Source organism: Ranitomeya imitator, chromosome 1 (assembly GCF_032444005.1).
Source record: "Ranitomeya imitator isolate aRanImi1 chromosome 1, aRanImi1.pri, whole genome shotgun sequence".
NCBI lineage: Eukaryota > Metazoa > Chordata > Amphibia > Anura > Dendrobatidae > Ranitomeya > Ranitomeya imitator.
Window position 1 is genome coordinate 1,116,768,408 of NC_091282.1, and position 21,238 is coordinate 1,116,789,645.

The 21,238-nt window shown below is 50.5% G+C and overlaps 1 protein-coding gene across 6 annotated transcripts in view; it reads right to left on the bottom strand.

Annotated features, from left to right (window-relative positions):
* Window positions 1-20,560, bottom strand: part of MICU3 (mitochondrial calcium uptake family member 3) — a 270,957-nt gene extending 250,397 nt beyond the window's left edge. For all 6 annotated transcript variants that reach the window (XM_069744421.1, XM_069744422.1, XM_069744418.1 and 3 more), the window contains exon 1: window positions 20,256-20,560. In XM_069744421.1, the coding sequence (XP_069600522.1) occupies window positions 20,256-20,540 (285 nt within the window). In that variant the 5' untranslated portion in view covers window positions 20,541-20,560. The remainder of the gene's footprint in view (window positions 1-20,255) is intronic.
* Between the last annotated feature and the right edge of the window lie 678 nt (window positions 20,561-21,238).

Here is a 21,238-nt window from a genome sequence, read left to right on the forward strand (position 1 = left end):
ACCAAGTAATCGCCCGCCAGGGAAATTTGATTAGCTAGCTCCGCTAAGTCAGAAGGAAGATCGCTGTTCTGTAAGGCCTTGTGCAGAGAGTCTGCCCAAGAAGTCACGGCTTTGGCCACCCAGGTAGCAGCGAAGGAGGGAAAGAGTGCCAAGCCTGAAGCCTCGAAAGCTGAACGGGCGAGACTGTCAACTAGGCGATCTGTGGGATCTTTGATCGAAGATCCGTCCGGCACGGATAGGACAGTTTTAGAGGACAAACATGAGACAGGAGGATCCACAGGAGGGGATTCTGTCCATTGTTTGCGGAGATCAGGAGAAAAAGGATATTTGGACTCCAGAGATCTCTGGCCCTGAAAGCGTTTGTCTAGGCGCTCCCTATGTCGCTGGACTATGTCCTGGAACTCTGGGTGATTGGCAAACACCCTGTTTGTGTGCTTGGTCCTTTTGAAAGACACCGAATTAAACGTACTGGAGGTCGCCGGTTCCTCATCAACCTGAAGGGACTGGTTGACGGCCTCAATGAGACTATAAAGGGTATGTTCACACGTTCAGGATTTCCATCCTTTTTTTTTCAGGACAGTTTTTTTAAAAAACTGCAGCTCTTGGCAGAAAACGCAGGTCCTTTTTTTGGTCCTTTTTTTGTCCTTTTTTGATGCGTTTTTTGATGCGTTTTTTTATCCTTTTTTTATGCAGTTTTCTATGCAGAGACTGTGTGTTTCCTAGGAAGCTTTTTAGGGCTAAAATGGCTGAAAATATCCTAACCCTACCCCTAACCCTAACCCTACCCCTAACCCTACCCCTAACCCTAACCCTACCCCTAACCCTATTCTAACCTTAGTGAAAAAAAAAAAAAAAATTCTTAATTTTTTTATTGTCCCTACCAATGGGGGTGACAAAGTGGGGGGGGTGTCATTTACTATTTTTTTATTTTGATCACTGAGATAGGTTATATCTCAGTGATCAAAATGCACTTTGGAGCGAATCTGCCGGCCGGCAGATTCGGCGGGCGCACTGCGCATGCGCCCGCCATTTTGCAAGATGGCGGCGCCCAGGGAGAAGACGGCCGGACGGACACCGGGACGCCGGGTAAGTATAAGGGGGGGAGATTAGGGCACGGGGGGGGGCATCGGAGCACTGGGGGGCGGGATCGGAGCACGGGGGGGCAGCCACACTCCGCCCACGCACTTCCGCCCGCTCCCCCGCACTTCCTGCTGCAGCGGTTCTGCACATCAAATCGCAGTAAAACCCGCAGATATATTTTTGATCTGCGGGTTTTACTGCGATTTTGACCTCACAATGGAGGTCTATGGGTGCAGAACCGCTGCGGTTCAGGAAAAAGAAGTGACATGCTCCTTCTTTTTTGCCGCAGCTATTCTGCGCGGCTTTTTAAACGAAATTACGGACCATGTGCACAGCAGTGACTGTTTTCCATAGGGTTACATTGTTATGTACCCTGCATGGAAAACTGCTGCGGAACCGCAGCGGCAATACCGCTGCGGTTCCGCAGTAAAAAACGCACTGTGTGAACATGGCCTTATAGTGTTCTGATAACCTGGCGACTCCAGATCTAGAGGCCCATCAGACTCAGGATGAGACTCCTGGTTGGAAGAGGTGCCTGGGGAGCGAGAGCGGGAAGCGGAGCTAACGGACGCAGAGGCACCGGAGGGCTGGAGGACGAGCTACGGACCCGCTTCCTAGATGACCGCTTGTGCTTAGAATGAGAGCGGCCCCTGCAGGCTGAAGATTCCGCAGCTGTAGGGGAAACATCCTGAATAGGCGGATTAGTGGTCCTGTTCCTGGTTGGATCCTGGAGGGACTTGATAGCTTTGGTCAAAGAAGCCATAGATTGCGAAAGTGACAAAGCCCACTCAGGAGGGCTGGTCACCACGGGCTCGATTACGGCGGGGGGCTCCGGAGCGCATTTAGGGTCACAAGCATTACAGAGCAGAGCAGTATGCCCGCTTAGTAGCGCAGCATGACAGGAGGTGCAAAAAGTGAAGAACACTGTATGTGTTTTTGCAGATTTTTGGGGTTTATGCAGAGACATGTTGTCAGTTAACCTCTGTGCAGGGCTGTGGGGCACCTGTGCAGCTAGTGAGCGGAGCACTGTGCAGGAGTAGGAGGGCCTGTGTCAGTGTGCAGCGCACCTACCCAGGTCCTGTGTCTGGATGCCGCACTGTGTCCGGATGCCGCACTGAGACCGGAAAGGAACGCACTCCTTGATTTGGTGGTGTTCTGAGGCTCCTGAGAGACACGGGGAGCTCTATCTTCTGTCCAAGATGGCCGCCGAGAGTTGAGAGGCGCTTCTCGCAGTGTGCGAGAAGCGCTGAAGTGGTGGGCGGGGCCTCGAAGCCGGGGATTAAATTAGCGGTGCCCGACCGCGAAATGCGGCCGAGCCCGCGGTGCGCTCGGGAGCCCCCCTACCCTATCAGACTCACCGCTTGTGGTCCTCTTCAGGTGAGGTACGAGGGAAGGTGCAGTCGACCTCGATCCACCGCCTTCTTGATGGAGAGGGACTGAGGAGCTCCATGCAGCACCGCTGTTCCACAGTGGTGGTGCAGAGGGAGGGCGGCCGGACTGTGCTCAGGGAAAGTGCCTCTGTGTATCCTAAGGGTTCGCTCCCCTAGGATTTCATAGGGCTAGTTCACGGCCGAACATCCCACGTCGCAGGAAAGGGTACAGGGAGTAAACTCACCGTGCTCACCTGTTTGGTGTTTCGGGGGAGATCGACCCCTTTAAAAGGGTCCGTCGCCCCCTTCGTCCTCTTGAGCAAAGATAAAAATTAAAATTAAAAAATAAAACGTCTGGAAAAAAATCAGATGCAGTGTGCCTCCTACGGACACTAAGCAAGAACTGGTATTATCCGGAGCCAGTGGGCGGTGTATACTGCAGAGGAGGAGCTAACCCTTTTTTGTATTTACTTAGTGTCAGCCTCCTGGAGGCAGCAGCATACACCCACGGTCCTACGGTCCTGTGTCCCCCAATGTGGCGATGGAGAAAAACTGATAAAAAGTGAAGAAATCCATCTTGTGGTTCTTGTTGCTGTAATCAGTTTTCAGTTAATGTGATGCCTGTGCTCCAGGACGGCCTGTAGGCAGGGTCCTATCTTCCTTCTCTAAGCCAGAGAAACCAAAGAAAGACGTGGCGGCACAGTCTCTATGATGAGGAACATGTTTGTGCTTCTAATCAGTATAACAACGGCAACATGACGATGTCTGAAGTTTACTTAGAAAAATCCTGCTGAAAGGCATTCTATTCGATCAGGCCTTAGGCAGGGTCTATTAGGGGCAGTAAGATGACAGACTGGGGAAACTATTAAGTAACAGGCTGTCATAGCAACATATCGGTACCTGTGATTGTGAGATGGTGGTTGGGGTGATGGGTGACAGTGAGTGCCCTCCATCTATCTAATAATTCAGATGCTGAGGTCGTTATTGACTGTGGCATGTAATAGGCTAAACGCAGTATCAGCATTAGCACTAATCCACGGAAATGAGGTATGGAGAAAGTAATCCAACTAAGCTCCTACTAGAGATCTTGTGGGGGCACTTACAGCCCCCGAGACATCAGCCTGATGTACATGTACATTGTGGAATCCGTGGAGTACATTTTCGTTAAGTTTGTTTTTTAAAGTGCTAATCTGTTCCAGTAAGAATTAGGTACGTTTTTGTTTAGCGCGGCATACGTACTTTACACCAGTCTTAATAAGAAGCACATTGGATTACAATGCGCCTAAGTCTTCAATACCTTGGGCACGTCTCTCACTGTGTGTGCGCCACTATCGCTTTGCTCTATTATTTCCAGCATACATTATAGTAAGTCTGTTGTTCTGTGCGTTACCCGTCCTTTTCTGAGAAACAGTCACCCCGTTTCTAGGACGAGCCCCTCCAATCAGCTGTGTCCAGCTCCGGCAGAGGCCAGATGTAAACTGTGAATGGAGCCGAACATCACAGCGCCATACATTGCACAGTGGCCGTTCTCAGGTACTGCACATCGGCTCCTATTGAAGAGAATATAAGCTGGAAAAGTCCACCAAAGTGATGGCACCTGCGTTGTTTAGCTTGGCTGCCGCAGATGATTGATGGCAGCGCCGAGTGTCGGGCTCTCCGATCTGATGATGTATTGTACGGCTAAATGATGTATGAAGCTACAGTATTGTGTCTCCGTGCAGCATCTCACCGGAGAATATCAGCACACTGGCAATTTGTTGTCACGGTCACCAAATGAAAAGCCTCCATAAAATGAGGGGTAGACGGAGGCAGAGCCCATAGAGCTCCCATTACATCAGCAGAAACTGGAGCTGATCCGTCCTGAACGTCCGAGCAGATCATTGGGGTTTCCAGCTTACAGGCTGCTTTGTCGCCAGTATTTTTACCATTTCTTCTTTTTCTACATTAAAGTCTATATTGAAATATGAAATAGAATGTGCAGACTACTCGGGGGATTGCTGACAAGTCCCCACAGGATTCTCTACAGGCCAGAAAAAAGCAACCGGAAAAATGAGATGGTATGTATAAGAGTAAGAGACTGGCACATCCGGTACCCCCCAGTGATAGGTGGCGGTATATAATGCGCTGTATGTGGTGATTAATGCTATGTATGTGCTGTATAATGTGATAATTGGGCTCTTGTATCTTTCAGGCATCAGTGCATTGGTTTGGGGGAAAAGCCAGAGAAGTGCAGAACTCTCCTAGTGTATCCTCACCCATCCCCTGCAGACTGTGAGCCCTCGCGGGCAGGGTCCTCCCTAATTATGTACTCGTGTGCCTTGTTATCTGCTCATGTTTAATGTATTTGTCTATATTTGCCCCGTATTCACATGTAAAGCGCCATGGAATAAATGGCGCTATAAAAATGTATAATAATAATAATAATGGCATGGTGCTGGGCTGTATAGAGGGGTGATGTCCTCCCTTGTATTATACACTGTCTGCAGCGGTGTGCGGTACATGAGGGGTATGTACACAGCATGGCACATCCAGTGCCCCCCAGTGACAGGTGCAGCAGGTGGCGGTATAAAATGGCATGGTACTGTGCTGTATACAGGGATGATGTCCTCCCCTGTATTATACAGTCTGCAGCGGTGTGCGGTACATGAGGGGTATGTACACAGCATGGCACATCCGGTGCCCCCCAGTGACAGGTGGCGGTATATAATGGCATGGTGCTGGGCTGTATACAGGGGTGATGTCCTCCCCTGTATTATACACTGTCTGCAGCGGTGTGCGGTGTTACAGAACCCCCAGCACCAAGAATATGTTATGGAGTATATATTATGTATAATAGGTTCCATGTGAAATGCATCAGTCCGCAGGCTGCGCCCCTGGTCAGAGGGGACAAGATATTCTCCTTCTGACCTCCCCCACCTTTGTAATTCCCACAGTAAATATCAGCAGGCTCCGGCCCCCTGCGGCTATTGTAATGTATGTCTGGCCTGCTTTTTCTATTGGCCTGCCCTGTGTATCTGTGTTATATATTCTGTGTGCGGTGAATAAAGAGTGTTCTTTTAGACTGGAAATACGTGGAGTAGCAGTCAGCTTATATATGCTCTCACATAATCAAGGAATTCCAGCCAGCGTCCTTCATTCAGAATCCAGCAAAAGCAGAGTGGACCTCCTGAAACACGGGGGGTGCTGAAAGAGCTACTACAGCACAGTAGACCCCGTTACACTGGTGGCAGACAGCGGGATGTGATACCCCGTCTACAGGAGGAAAGGAATGAATGGAAGACAACTACCAGAAGTTAAAGAGGACTACATTAAAAGATCTGGTGGAAGCCCGAGGGTTAATCGCCAGCAACAAAACAAAAGCGGATTTGATAGCAGCCATCATGGAACACAACAGTGCAGCACCCCCCAATGTGAACGTGGAGGAGACTGAATTCCAGAGGGAGGTAAAGAACAGACTGGTGTTCTATGGCCCAAACCCTGCAGTAGAGATCATACGAGAGGTGATGGCTGATGTGCGTACTGATCTGAAGGAAGAGATAGCCGAGCGGACCAGGATAGAGCTAACCAAGATGGAGATGGCAAAGCGGACCAAAGTTGAGCTGGCCAAGATGGAGATGGCAGAGCGGAGAGAGGAGAGTCAGCGAGCAAGGGGAGCTCTGGCCTCCGCCCAGGTACCTTCGACAGTAAGCCACAAAAAGATCCAGTATAATGCCTTCCGACAGTTGGGGGAGGCAGAGGAAGACATTGATGGCTTTCTGCAGGACTTTGAGCGGCAGTGTGCCCTTCATCAAGTGAAGCCGGAGGAACGGGTTCAGATTCTGGCCAGCAAGCTGACAGGACGGGCAGCGGACGCCTATCGCACGGTACCTGATGAGGACTGTATGGACTATGAGCGGATCAAAGAAGTGATCTTGGCCCGGTATGCGCTGACACCAGAGGCATACCTGTTGTGAATTCTGTTGTCGAACTCCCTCCTGTGGTCGTGAATGGTACTTCGGCGAGTTCTGTCCATGGACTCCCTCTGGTGGCTGTGAGTGAAGCTGCTGCTTCTGAGGTTCCTTACACAGGTGACGTGGTTTATCCTTTGGTTGGCTGCTCTATTTAACTCCACTCAGATCGTTACTCCATGCCAGCTGTCAATGTTCCTGCATTGGTTCAGTTCGCTCTTGGATCTTTCTGGTGACCTGTCTTCTCCAGCAGAAGCTAAGTTCCTGATAGTTATTATTTGTTCATTGTTTCCTTGTCCAGCTGGTTATCATGATTTTGTCTTGCTAGCTGGAAGCTCTGGGATACAGAGTGGCATCTCCGCACCGTTAGTCGGTGCGGAGGTCTTTTTGCACACTCTGCGTGGTCTTTTGTAGTTTTTTGTGCTGACCGCAAAGATTCCTTTCCTATCCTCTGTCTGTTTAGTAAGTCTGGCCTCCCTTTGCTGAAACCTGTTTCATTTCTGCATTTGTGACTTTCATCTTTACTCACAGTCAATATATGTGGGGGGCTGCCTTTTCCTTTCGGGAATTTCTCTGAGGCAAGGTAGGCTTTATTTTCTATCTCTAGGGCTAGTTAGCTCTTAGGCTGTGAAGAGGCGTCTAGGGAGAGTCAGGAACGCTCCACGGCTATTTCTAGTTGTTGTGATAGGATTAGGGCCTGCGGTCAGCAGAGCTCCCACATCCCAGAGCTTGTCCTGTGTGAGTTTAACTATCAGGTCGTGTCGGGTGCTCTTACCACCAGGTCATAACACATACCGCCAAAAGTTCCGCGGACTTATAAAACGAGTAACCGATACCCACGCTGAATGGGCCTGTAAATTACGGCGGTCACTGCTCCAGTGGGTACAAGGGAGCCAAGCAACCACTAAGGAGGACGTCCTCCAGCTCTTCTTGTTAGAACGATTCTTTAATGGACTAAACCCCGAGACACAGGAATGGCTTCAGGACAGGCGGCCAATGACTCTTGAGGAAGCCGCTCGTCTGGCCAATGAACATCATGACGCCAGGAGGCCTCAGTTGTCCGGATCAAAGATGGTCACTAGGGGTCCGCCCATGGACCTGGAGGGCCCCAAACCACTGAAGATTGTAGGGGGACCAGCTAGAAACCCGGCCTACCACAGTTCCCCTGGGGCGCGATGCCACACCTGCCGTCAGCTGGGCCACCTGCAAAGACAATGTCCCAAACGGACTCAGCATACCCAGTGGCCAAAGGCGGGAACGGCTACCTTCCGCCGGGCCGCTGTACACTGCTACCAAGGCGAAGCTGACCCGGCATTGGGGGCTACAACTAACCAAGGGGTGGAAGACATGGAGGAAGTGCTGCATGAAGTAGACCCCGTGCAGGCAGCCCGGGCAGATAATCGACAACAGCATCTGTTATGATTAGGCAATTCAGTACCACAGTGAACATAGAGGTCAGAGCACATACAGTGATCTGACAATAATCCAAAAACATAGAACGAGCTCTGAGACGTGGGAGCTCTGTTGACCGCAATCCCTGATCCTCTCCAACAACACTAGAGGCAGCCGTGGATTGCGCCTAACGCTACCTATGCAACTCGGCACAGCCTGAGAAACTAGCTAGCCTGAAGATAGAAAATAAGCCTACCTTGCCTCAGAGAAATACCCCAAAGGAAAAGGCAGCCCCCCACATATAATGACTGTGAGTTAAGATGAAAAGACAAACGTAGAGATGAAATAGATTTAGCAAAGTGAGGCCCGACTTTCTGAACAGAGCGAGGATAGGAAAGGTAACTTTGCGGTCAACACAAAACCCTAAAAACCACGCAAAGGGGGCAAAAAGACCCTCTGTACCGAACTAACGGCACGGAGGTACACCCTCTGCGTCCCAGAGCTTCCAGCAAACAAATAGATAAGCTGGACAGAAGAAAAGCAAAACAAAATAGCAAAGGAAAACTTAGCTATGCAGAGCAGCAGGCCACAGGAACGATCCAGGAGGAAAACAAGTCCAATACTGGAACATTGACAGGAAGCCAGGATAAAAGCACTAGGTGGAGTTAAGTAGAGCAGCCCCTAACGACCTCACCACATCACCTGAGGGAGGAAACTCAGAAGCCGCAGTACCACTTCCCTCCACCAACGGAAGCTCACAGAGAGAATCAGCCGAAGTACCACTTGTGACCACAGGAGGGAGCTCTGCCACAGAATTCACAACAGTACCCCCCCTTGAGGAGGGGTCACCGAACCCTCACCAGAGCCCCCAGGCCGACCAGGATGAGCCACATGAAAGGCACGAACAAGATCGGGAGCATGGACATCAGAGGCAAAGACCCAGGAATTATCTTCCTGAGCATAACCCTTCCACTTAACCAGATACTGGAGTTTCCGTCTTGAAACACGAGAATCCAAAATCTTCTCCACAATATACTCCAACTCCCCCTCCACCAAAACCGGGGCAGGAGGGTCAACAGATGGAACCATAGGTGCCACGTATCTCCGCAACAATGACCTATGGAATACGTTATGTATGGAAAAAGAATCTGGAAGGGTCAGACGAAAAGACACAGGATTAAGAACCTCAGAAATCCTATACGGACCAATGAAACGAGGTTTAAACTTAGGAGAGGAAACCTTCATAGGAATATGACGAGAAGATAACCAAACCAGATCCCCAACACGAAGTCGGGGACCCACACAGCGTCTGCGATTAGCAAAACGTTGAGCCTTCTCCTGGGACAAGGTCAAATTGTCCACTACCTGAGTCCAAATCTGCTGCAACCTGTCCACCACAGTATCCACACCAGGACAGTCCGAAGACTCAACCTGTCCTGACGAGAAACGAGGATGGAACCCAGAGTTGCAGAAAAATGGCGAAACCAAGGTAGCCGAGCTGGCCCGATTATTAAGGGCGAACTCAGCCAAAGGCAAAAAGGACACCCAGTCATCCTAATCAGCAGAAACAAAACAACTCAGATATGTTTCCAAGGTCTGATTGGTTCGTTCGGTCTGGCCATTAGTCTGAGGATGGAAAGCCGAGGAAAAAGACAAGTCAATGCCCATCCTACCACAAAAAGCTCGCCAAAACTTCGAAACAAACTGGGAACCTCTGTCAGAAACGATATTCTCTGGAATGCCATGCAAACGAACCACATGCTGGAAGAACAATGGCACCAAATCAGAGGAGGAAGGCAATTTAGACAAGGGTACCAAATGGACCATCTTAGAAAAGCGATCACAGACCACCCAAATGACTGACATCTTTTGAGAAATGGGAAGATCTGAAATAAAATCCATAGAGATATGTGTCCAAGGCCTCTTCGGGACTGGCAAGGGCAAAAGCAACCCACTGGCACGAGAACAGCAGGGCTTAGCCCGAGCACAAATCCCACAGGACTGCATAAAAGTACGCACATCCCGCGACAGAGATGGCCACCAAAAGGATCTAGCCACTAACTCTCTGGTACCAAAGATTCCAGGATGACCAGCCAAGACCGAACAATGAACCTCAGAGATAACTTTATTCGTCCACCTATCAGGGACAAACAGTTTCTCCGCTGGACAACGATCAGGTTTATTAGCCTGAAATTTTTGCAGCACTCGCCGCAAATCAGGGGAGATGGCAGAAACAATTACTCCTTCCTTGAGGATACCCGCCGGCTCAGACAAACCCGGAGAGTCGGGCACAAAACTCCTAGACAGAGCATCCGCCTTCACATTTTTAGAGCCCGGAAGGTACGAAATCACAAAGTCAAAACGGGCAAAAAACAGCGACCAACGAGCCTGTCTAGGATTCAACCGCTTGGCAGACTCGAGATAAGTCAAGTTCTTATGATCAGTCAAGACCACCACGCGATGCTTAGCTCCTTCAAGCCAATGACGCCACTCCTCGAATGCCCACTTCATGACCAGCAACTCTCGGTTGCCCACATCATAATTTCGCTCAGCAGGTGAAAACTTCCTGGAAAAGAAGGCGCACGGTTTCATCACTGAGCAATCAGAACCTCTCTGCGACAAAACAGCCCCTGCTCCAATCTCAGAAGCATCAACCTCGACCTGGAACGGAAGCGAAACATCTGGTTGACACAACACAGGGGCAGAAGAAAAACGACGCTTCAACTCTTGAAAAGCTTCCACAGCAGCAGAAGACCAATTGACCACATCAGCACCCTTCTTGGTCAAATCGGTCAATGGTTTAGCAATACTAGAAAAATTGCAGATGAAGCGACGATAAAAATTAGCAAAGCCCAGGAACTTTTGCAGACTTTTCAGAGATGTCGGCTGAGTCCAATCATGGATGGCTTGGACCTTAACCGGATCCATCTCGATAGTAGAAGGGGAAAAGATGAACCCCAAAAATGAAACCTTCTGCACACCAAAGAGACACTTTGATCCCTTCACAAACAAAGAATTAGCATGCAGGACCTGAAAAACCGTTCTGACCTGCTTCACATGAGACTCCCAATCATCCGAGAAGATCAAAATGTCATCCAAGTACACAATCAGGAATTTATCCAGGTACTCTCGGAAGATGTCATGCATAAAGGACTGAAACACTGATGGAGCATTGGCAAGTCCGAATGGCATTACTAGATACTCAAAATGACCCTCGGGCGTATTAAATGCAGTTTTCCATTCATCGCCTCGCTTAATTCGCACAAGATTATACGCACCACGAAGATCTATCTTGGTGAACCAACTAGCCCCCTTAATCCGAGCAAACAAATCAGATAACAACGGCAAGGGGTACTGAAATTTAACCGTGATCTTATTAAGAAGGCGGTAATCTATACAAGGTCTCAGCGAACCATCCTTCTTGGCTACAAAAAAGAACCCTGCTCCTAATGGCGACGATGACGGGCGAATATGCCCCTTCTCCAGGGACTCCTTCACATAACTGCGTATAGCGGTGTGCTCAGGCACAGATAAATTAAACAATCGGCCTTTTGGGAACTTACTACCAGGAATCAAATTGATAGCACAATCACAATCCCTATGCGGAGGTAGGGCATCGGACCTGGGCTCATAAAATACATCCCGGTAATCAGACAAGAACTCTGGAACCTCAGAAGGGGTGGATGACGAAATTGACAAAAATGGAACATCACCATGTACCCCCTGACAACTCCAGCTGGACACCGACATGGATTTCCAATCTAATACTGGATTATGGACTTGTAGCCATGGCAACCCCAACACGACCACATCATGCAGATTATGCAACACCAGAAAGCGAATAACCTCCTGATGTGCAGGAGCCATGCACATGGTCAGCTGGGTCCAGTACTGAGGCTTATTCTTGGCCAAAGGCGTAGCATCAATTCCTCTCAATGGAATAGGACACTGCAAGGGCTCCAAGAAAAACCCACAACGCTTAGCATACTCCAAGTCCATCAAATTCAGGGCAGCGCCTGAATCCACAAATGCCATGACAGAATACAATGACAAAGAGCAGATCAAGGTAACGGACAGAAGAAATTTTGACTGTACTGTACCAATGGTGGCAAACCTAGCGAACCGCTTAGTGCGCTTAGGACAATCAGAGATAGCATGAGTGGAATCACCACAGTAGAAACACAGCCCATTCAGACGTCTGTGTTCTTGCCGTTCAACTCTGGTCAAAGTCCTATCGCACTGCATAGGCTCAGGTTTAAGCTCAGGTAATACCGCCAAATGGTGTCCAGATTTACGCTCACGCAAGCGTCGACCAATCTGAATGGCCAAAGACATAGACTCATTCAAGCCAGCAGGCATAGGAAATCCCACCATGACATCCTTAAGGGCTTCAAAGAGACCCTTTCTGAACATAGCTGCCAGCGCAGATTCATTCCATAGAGTGAGCACGGACCACTTTCTAAATTTCTGACAATATAACTCTATCTCATCCTGACCCTGACAAAGAGCCAGCAAATTTTTTTCTGCCTGATCCACTGAATTAGGTTCATCGTACAGCAATCCGAGCGCCAGGAAAAACGCATCGAGATTACTTAATGCAGGATCTCCTGGCGCAAGAGAAAATGCCCAGTCCTGAGGGTCGCCACGCAAAAAAGAAATAATGATCAAAACCTGTTGAACTGGATCACCAGAGGAGCGAGGTTTCAAGGCCAGAAATAGTTTACAATTATTTTTGAAACTCAGAAACTTAGTTCTATCACCAAAAAACAAATCAGGAATAGGAATTCTTGGTTCTCACATAGATTTCTGATCAATAGTGTCTTGAATCTTTTGTACTCTTGCCGAGAGCTGATCCACACATGAAGACAGACTTCTAATGTCCATTGCTACACCTGTGTCCTGAACCACTCAAATGTCTAGGGGGAAAAAAGGCAAAACACAGTGCAGAGAAAAAAAATTGGTCTCAGAACTTCTTTTTTCCCTCTATTGAGAATCATTAGTACTTTTGGCTTCCTGTACTGTTATGATTAGGCAATTCAGTACCACAGTGAACATAGAGGTCAGAGCACATACAGTGATCTGACAATAATCCAAAAACATAGAACGAGCTCTGAGACGTGGGAACTCTGTTGACCGCAATCCCTGATCCTCTCCAACAACACTAGAGGCAGCCGTGGATTGCGCCTAACGCTACCTATGCAACTCGGCACAGCCTGAGAAACTAGCTAGCCTGAAGATAGAAAATAAGCCTACCTTGCCTCAGAGAAATACCCCAAAGGAAAAGGCAGCCCCCCACATATAATGACTGTGAGTTAAGATGAAAAGACAAACGTAGAGATGAAATAGATTTAGCAAAGTGAGGCCCGACTTTCTGAACAGAGCGAGGATAGGAAAGGTAACTTTGCGGTCAACACAAAACCCTAAAAACCACACAAAGGGGGCAAAAAGACCCTCCGTACCGAACTAACGGCACGGAGGTACACCCTCTGCGTCCCAGAGCTTCCAGCAAACAAATAGATAAGCTGGACAGAAGAAAAGCAAAACAAAATAGCAAAGGAAAACTTAGCTATGCAGAGCAGCAGGCCACAGGAACGATCCAGGAGGAAAACAAGTCCAATACTGGAACATTGACAGGAAGCCAGGATAAAAGCACTAGGTGGAGTTAAGTAGAGCAGCCCCTAACGACCTCACCACATCACCTGAGGGAGGAAACTCAGAAGCCACAGTACCACTTCCCTCCACCAACGGAAGCTCACAGAGAGAATCAGCCGAAGTACCACTTGTGACCACAGGAGGGAGCTCTGCCACAGAATTCACAACAAGCATCGACAGGTCGTGTGGGTTAATGGGAAACGCATGCAGGGACTAAGAGATTCCGGAGCAACTTTGACCCTTGTGAAGCCTCATCTCTTCCGGGACCAAGAGAAGACGGACCGGACAGTGGCAGTCTGTGTAGCAGGGGGAGCCATACATCGACTGCCCACTGCCAGGATTCACCTGAACTGGGGAGTTGGGGATGGCCTTGTTGAGGTCGGCTTGATGGAGGATTTGCCTGCAGACGTTTTGCTGGGAAATGACTTGGGGCCCATGTTGTCTGCCTTCTCGGTTGCCCCTCTGGCTTAGACATATCCTGTGACCACCCGGAGACAAGCTCGAGCTGCGGAGGCGGAATCACACTCAGAGGAGGACCAGGTAAGACATCCCAGCCCTACAGGTATTCCCATAGCCAGACACATTTCTTGGGCCATCCCAGATGAATTTAAGAGGGAGTTACTTGAGGATCCTTCATTGGAGGGATATCGTGGGAAGGCACAGGAGGGGAGAGGGATACTGGAAGGGGAACAGTTTATATGGAAGCAGGGACTCCTCTACCGGATCACAGAGCAGCACCACACAGGGACGAGCCCCACTATAAAACGACAGCTGGTAGTTCCCAAGAAGTATAGGCAGGAGTTACTGCGAATCTCTCATGACATACCCTTGGCCGGGCACTTCGGCGTCAGTCGCACCAGGCATCGTCTGACACAAAACTTCTTTTGGCTGGGGGTAACCTATGATGTTCGTCAATACTGCCAGACCTGTGACAGTTGCCAGCGCATTGGCAAGAGGGGAGATCGATGCACGGCCAAATTACGCCCCCTCCCCATTGTGGAGGAACCATTTAGCGGAGTAGCGGTCGATCTGATAGGGCCGTTAGCCAAACCCAGTCCGTCAGGGAAAAGGTATATATTGACAGTGGTAGATTATGCCACACGGTATCCAGAGGCGGTTACGTTACCTAACATACTAGCAGAGACAGTGGCGGCTGCCCTGCTCCAGGTTTTCTCACGGATTGGATTTCCCCGGGAGATTATCTCAGACCAGGGTACCCAGTTTACAGCAGAGGTGACCAACCAACTGTGGAAGCTGTGCGGCGTAAAGTCCATTAGAAGCGCCTCGTACCACCCGCAAACCAATGGGTTGTGTGAACGCTTTAATGGGACGTTAAAACAACTCACTGGGACTTTTACCAGGACCTACAGGGACTGGGAGAAATTCTTGCCTCACCTCCTGTTTGCCTATCGAGAGGTGCCCCAAGAATCTATGGGGTTCTCTCCATTCAAACTGGTATACGGGAGACAGGTAAGGGGACCCCTAGACTTAGTGCTAGAACACTGGGAAGGGGAGGGCATCATAGAAGGGGTACCTATTGTACCCTATGTGCTGGAATTCCGGGACCGCCTACAGGAGCTGACCCAGGCTGTACGTGGGAACATGCAGGTGGCCCAGCAGCGCCAGCGCGTATGGTACGATCGGAGGACCAGAGAGCGCACCTTGGAAATAGGGCAGAAGGTCCTGGTGTTAGAGCCCACTAGGCAGAACAAGTTCCAAGCTGCATGGCAGGGGCCCTACCAGGTAGTGGGAAAAATAGCCGACACCACCTATAATGTCGCCGATCGTGACGACCCCAGGGTTATCCGCATGTTCCACGTGAATATGCTGAAGCCCTATCGGGAGCGCCCTGAAGAGGTAATGGCCATCTGAAGCAGAGGATTTAGCCGGACTTCCCTTGCCTGATGTCTTAGGGGAGAGGACTCAGTCTAAAACATGGGACCAGGTACACTGGGGTGAAGACTTAGGTCCCCGGGAGAGACAGCAGGCGGAGGAGTTGTTGAGGCAGCGACAGAGGATGTTTTCGGGGAAACCCAGGTACACTCACCTGGCACAACACAAGGTTGAGACCCAGGATCAGACCCCCCTGCGACAACCCCCCTTCCGCGTCCCTGAGTCTGTACGAGAAGGGATGCGACAAGAGATACAAGAGATGTTGCGTTTAGGGGTCATTGAAGAGTCAGATAGTCCCTGGGCATCCCCCGTAGTGATAGTGCCCAAGAAGGATGGGACTACACGGTTTTGTGTAGACTATCGTAAGCTCAATGAGAAAACAGTGACGGATGCGTATCCCATGCCGCGTGTGGATGACTTGTTAGACCGGCTGGCAGGGGCAAAGTATTTGACCACCATCGATCTATGCAAAGGCTACTGGCAGATTCCCCTTAGTCTTGACGCTATTCCCAAGTCGGCATTTGTCACCCCGTTTGGCTTATTCCAGTTTCGAGTTATGCCATTCGGGATGAAGACTGCCCCGGCGAGCTTCCAGAGGCTGGCTGAACGGCTTCTGGATGGTCTCCAGGACTATGCATGTGCCTACCTGGATGACATCGCCATCTACAGCGCGACATGGGAAGAGCATCTAAATCACCTAGAGACAGTATTAGACAGGATCCACAAGGCCGGAATCACCCTGAACCCAAACAAGTGTCACGTGGGCAAAGCAGAGGTTCAGTATTTAGGGCACTGGGTGGGAAGTGGGAAACAGAGACCAGAACCAGCCAAGATTGAGGCCATAGCCAAATGGCCCACCCCACGCACTAAAACCCAGGTCATGGCGTTTCTAGGGACAGTGGGTTATTATAGGAAATTCGTTCCCAATTACAGTAGCGTGGCCAAGCCCCTCACTGATCTGACCCGTAAGAACCAACCCCGCCAGGTAACCTGGACCCCAGAGTGTGAGGAAGCCTTCCGCCAGCTAAAGGACACCCTCACCAATACCCCTGTATTGGCCGCACCCGATCCAACCAAACGTTTCCTTGTTCACACAGACACTTCTATGTTTGGATTGGGGGCAGTACTAAGCCAAATCGGGCCGGATGGCCAAGAACACCCGATAGCTTGCCTGAGTCGGAAACTACTGCCCCGTGAAGTGAGCTATGCGGCCATCGAGAATGAGTGCCTGGCAATAGTATGGGCACTCAAAAAGTTACAACCATATTTGTATGGACGACAGTTTTCCCTCCTAACGGACCATAATCCCCTAGTCTGGCTTAATCGGGTCTCCGGAGACAATGCCAGATTGCTGCGGTGGAGTTTAGCCCTACAACATCTGGACTTCACCATCCACTACAGACCCGGCAAACAAAACGATAATGCCAATGGACTAAGTTGACAAACGGAACTTGTACCACCCCCATAAACTTCGGTCATCCCCAAACCGATCCGTTAAGGATCAGACTGTGTATGCTGATCGCGTCGCTGAAAAGGGGAGCCGTGTTACAGAACCCCCAGCAACAAGAATATGTTATGCAGTATATATTATGTATAATAGGTTCCATGTGAAATGCATCAGTTCGCAGGCTGCGCCCCTGGTCAGAGGGGACAAGATATTCTCCTTCTGACCTCCCCCACCTTTGTAATTCCCACAGTAAATATCAGCAGGCTCCGGCCCCCTGCGGCTATTGTAATGTATGTCTGGCCTGCTATTTCTATTGGCCTGCCCTGTATATCTGTGTTATATATTCTGTGTGCGGTGAATAAAGTGTGTTCTTTTAGACTGGAAATACGTGGAGTAGCAGTCAGCTTTTATATGCTCTCACGTAATCAAGGAATTCCAGCCAGCGTCCTTCATTCAGAATCCAGCAAAAGCAGAGTGGACCTCCTGAAACATGGGGGGTGTTGAAAGAGGTACTACAGCACAGTAGACCCCGTTACATGCGGTACATGAGGGGTATGTACACAGCATGGCACATCCGGTGCCCCCCAGTGACAGGTGGCGGTATATAATGGCATGGTGCTGGGCTGTATACAGGGGTGATGTCCTTCCCTGCATTATACACTGTCTGCAGCGGTGTGCGGTACATGAGGGGGTATGTACACAGCCTGTCACATCCGGTACCCCCAGTGACAGGTGCAGCAGGTGGCGGTATAAAATGGCATGGTACTGTGCTGTATACAGGGGTGATGTTCTTCCCTGTATTATACAGTCTGCAGCGGTGTGCGGTACATGAGGGGGATGTACACAGCCTGGCACATCCGGTGCCCCCCAGTGACAGGTGGCGGTATATAATGGCACGGTGCTGGGCTGTATACAGGGGTGATGTCCTTCCCTGTATTATACAGTCTGCAGCGGTGTGTGGTACATGAGGGGGATGTACACAGCCTGGCACATCCGGTGCCCCCAGTGACAGGTGCAGCAGGTGGCGGCATATAATGGCATGGTGCTGTATACAGGGGTGATGTCCTTCCCTGTATTATACACTGTCCGCAGCGCTGTGCGGTACATGAGGGGCTATGCACACAGCCTGGCACATCCGGTGTCCCCCAGTGACAGGTGCAGCAGGTGGCGGTATATAATGACATGGTGCTGTGCTGTATACAGGGGTGATGTCCTCCCCTGTATTATACAGTCTGCAGCGGTGTGCGGTACATGAGGGGGATGTGCACAGCCTGGCACATCCGGTGGCTCCCCTTGTGACAGGTGACGGTATATAATGGCATGGTGCTGTATACAGGGGTGGTGTCCTTCCCTATATTATACACTGTCTGCAGTGGTGTGCGGTACATGAGGGGCTATGTACACAGCCTGGCATATCCGGTGCCCCCAGTGACAGGTGCAGCAGGTGGCGATATATAATGGCATGGTGCTGGGCTGTATACAGGGGTGATGTCCTCCCCTGTATTATACAGTCTGCAGCGGTGTGTGGTACATGAGGGGGATGTGCACAGCCTGGCACATCCGGTGCCCTCCCAGTGAAAGGTGCAGCAGATGGTGGTATATAATGGCATGGTACTGGGCTGTATACAGGGGTGATGCCCTCCCCTGTATTATACAGTCTGCAGCGGTGTGCGGTACATGAGGGGTATGTACACAGCCTGGCACATCCGGTGCCCCCCAGTGACAGGTGCGGCAGGTGGCGGTATATAATGGCATGGTGCTGGGCTGTATACAGGGGTGATGCCTTTTCCTGTATTATACACTGTCTGCAGCGGTGTGCGGTACATGAGGGGGATGTACACAGCCTGGCACATCCGGTGCCCCCCAGTGACAGGTGCAGCAGGTGGCGGTATATAATGGCACGATGCTGGGCTGTATACAGGGATGATGCCTTTCCCTGTATTATACACTGTAGCGGTGTGCGGTACATGAGGGGGATGTACACAGCCTGGCACATCCGATGCCCCCCAGTGACAGGTGCAGCAGGTGGCGGTATATAATGGCATGGTGCTGTGCTGTATACAGGGGTGATGTCCTCCCCTGTATTATACAGTCTGCAGCGATGTGCGGTACATGAGGGGGATGTACACAGCCTGGCACATCCGGTGCCCCCCAGTGACAGGTGCAGCAGGTGGCGGTATATAATGGCATGGTGCTGTATAGAGGGGTGATGCCCTCCCCTGTATTATACACTGTCTGCTGCGGTGTGCAGTACATGAGGGGGATGTACACGGCCTGGCACATCCGGTGCCCCCAGTGACAGGTGCAGCAGGTGGCGGTATATAATGGCATGGTGCTGTATACAGGGGTGATGTCCTTCCCTGTATAATACAGTCTGCAGCGCTGTGCGGTACATGAGGGGGATGTACACAGCCTGGCACATCCGGTGCCCCCCAGTGACAGGTGCAGCAGGTGGCGGTATATAATGGCATGGTGCTGTATAGAGGGGTGATGCCCTCCCCTGTATTATACACTGTCTGCTGCGGTGTGCAGTACATGAGGGGGATGTACACGGCCTGGCACATCCGGTGCCCCCAGTGACAGGTGCAGCAGGTGGCGGTATATAATGGCATGGTGCTGTATACAGGGGTGATGTCCTTCCCTGTATTATACAGTCTGCAGCGCTGTGCGGTACATGAGGGGGATGTACACAGCCTGGCACATCCGGTGCCCCCCAGTGACAGGTGCAGCAGGTGGCGGTATATAATGGCATGGTGCTGTATAGAGGGGTGATGCCCTCCCCTGTATTATACAGTCTGCAGCGCTGTGCGGTACATGAGGGGGATGTACACGGCCTGGCACATCCGGTGCCCCCCAGTGACAGGTGCAGCAGGTGGCGGTATTTAATGGCATGGTGCTGGGCTGTATAGAGGGGTGATGCCCTCCCCTGTATTATACACTGTCTGCAGTGGTGTGCGGTACATGAGGGGCTATGTACACAGCCTGGCACATCTGATGCCCTCAGTGACAGGTGCAGCAGGTGGCAGTATATAATGGCATGGTGCTGGGCTGTATACAGGGGTGATGCCCTCCCCTGTATTATACACTGTCTGCAGCGATGTGCGGTACATGAGGGGCTATGTACACAGCCTGGCACATCCGATGCCCCCAGTGACAGGGGCAGCAGGTGGAGGTATATAATGGCATGGTGCTGTATAGAGGGGTGATGCCCTCCCCTGTAATATACACTGTCTGCAGCGGTGTGCGGTACATGAGGGGGATGTACACGGCCTGGCACATCCGGTGCCCCCCAGTGACAGGTGCGGCAGGTGGCGGTATATAATGGCATGGTGCTGGGCTGTATACAGGGGTGATGCCCTCCCCGGTATATACGGGTCCGGGCGGTGGCAGAGCAGTGGCAGTGCCCAGTGGCAGGCTATACACCACCTCGCACCACCCCACATAGACATGTACACCCGGGTATTCTCCTCTTACCGTCTCCTTGGCGGCACTGACAGGCTTCAGGATGCCGGCCCCTCTCAGACCTTCCCACGACCTCAGACCCATGTCGCGATGCAGTCGCTCTCTCCAGCTGTGAACGCCGCCGTCACGATAGATGGCATAGCACGTCAATGCCAGTCCTGCCCCGGCTGCACCGGACACCAGTAACAGCGCGGAGGACCGGGAGGCAGAGCCCGGGCTGTGTGCGGACATAAGCCGGGTGTGTGCCGGCGGGCATAGCTGGTGCTGGGCACGGAGGAGCCTGCGAAGAGCAGCCATCTGCGGGAGTGACAGCGGGGGAGGGGGCGAGAGAGAGCAAACATCGCGAGAGGAGCTGTCACCCGTGTAACTGCGCGACTGAGACCCAGCATAAGCCTCCTCTGCTGTATACATCATATATACTGACTATATACATATATACACTATCCATGGTGTCCTCTGCTCTATACATTATATATATACTGACTATATACATATATACACTATCCGTGGTGTCCTCAGCTCTATACATTATATATATACTGACTATATACATATATACACTATCCATGGTGTCCTCTGCTGTATACATTATATATACTGACTATACACATATATACTCTATGCATGGTGTCCTCAGCTGTATACATCATATATACTGACTATATACATATATACACACTATCCATAGTGTCCTCAGCTGTATACATCATATATACTGACTATACACATATATACACTATCCATAGTGTCCTCTGCTGTATACATCATATATACTGACTATACACATATATACACTATCCATAGTGTCCTCTGCTGTATACATATATACCGACTATATACATATATACACTATCCATAGTGTCCTCTGCTGTATACATCATATATACTGACTATATACATATATACACTATCCATAGTGTCCTCAGCTGTATACATCATATATATACTGACTATATACATATATACACTATCCATGGTGTCCTCTGCTGTATACA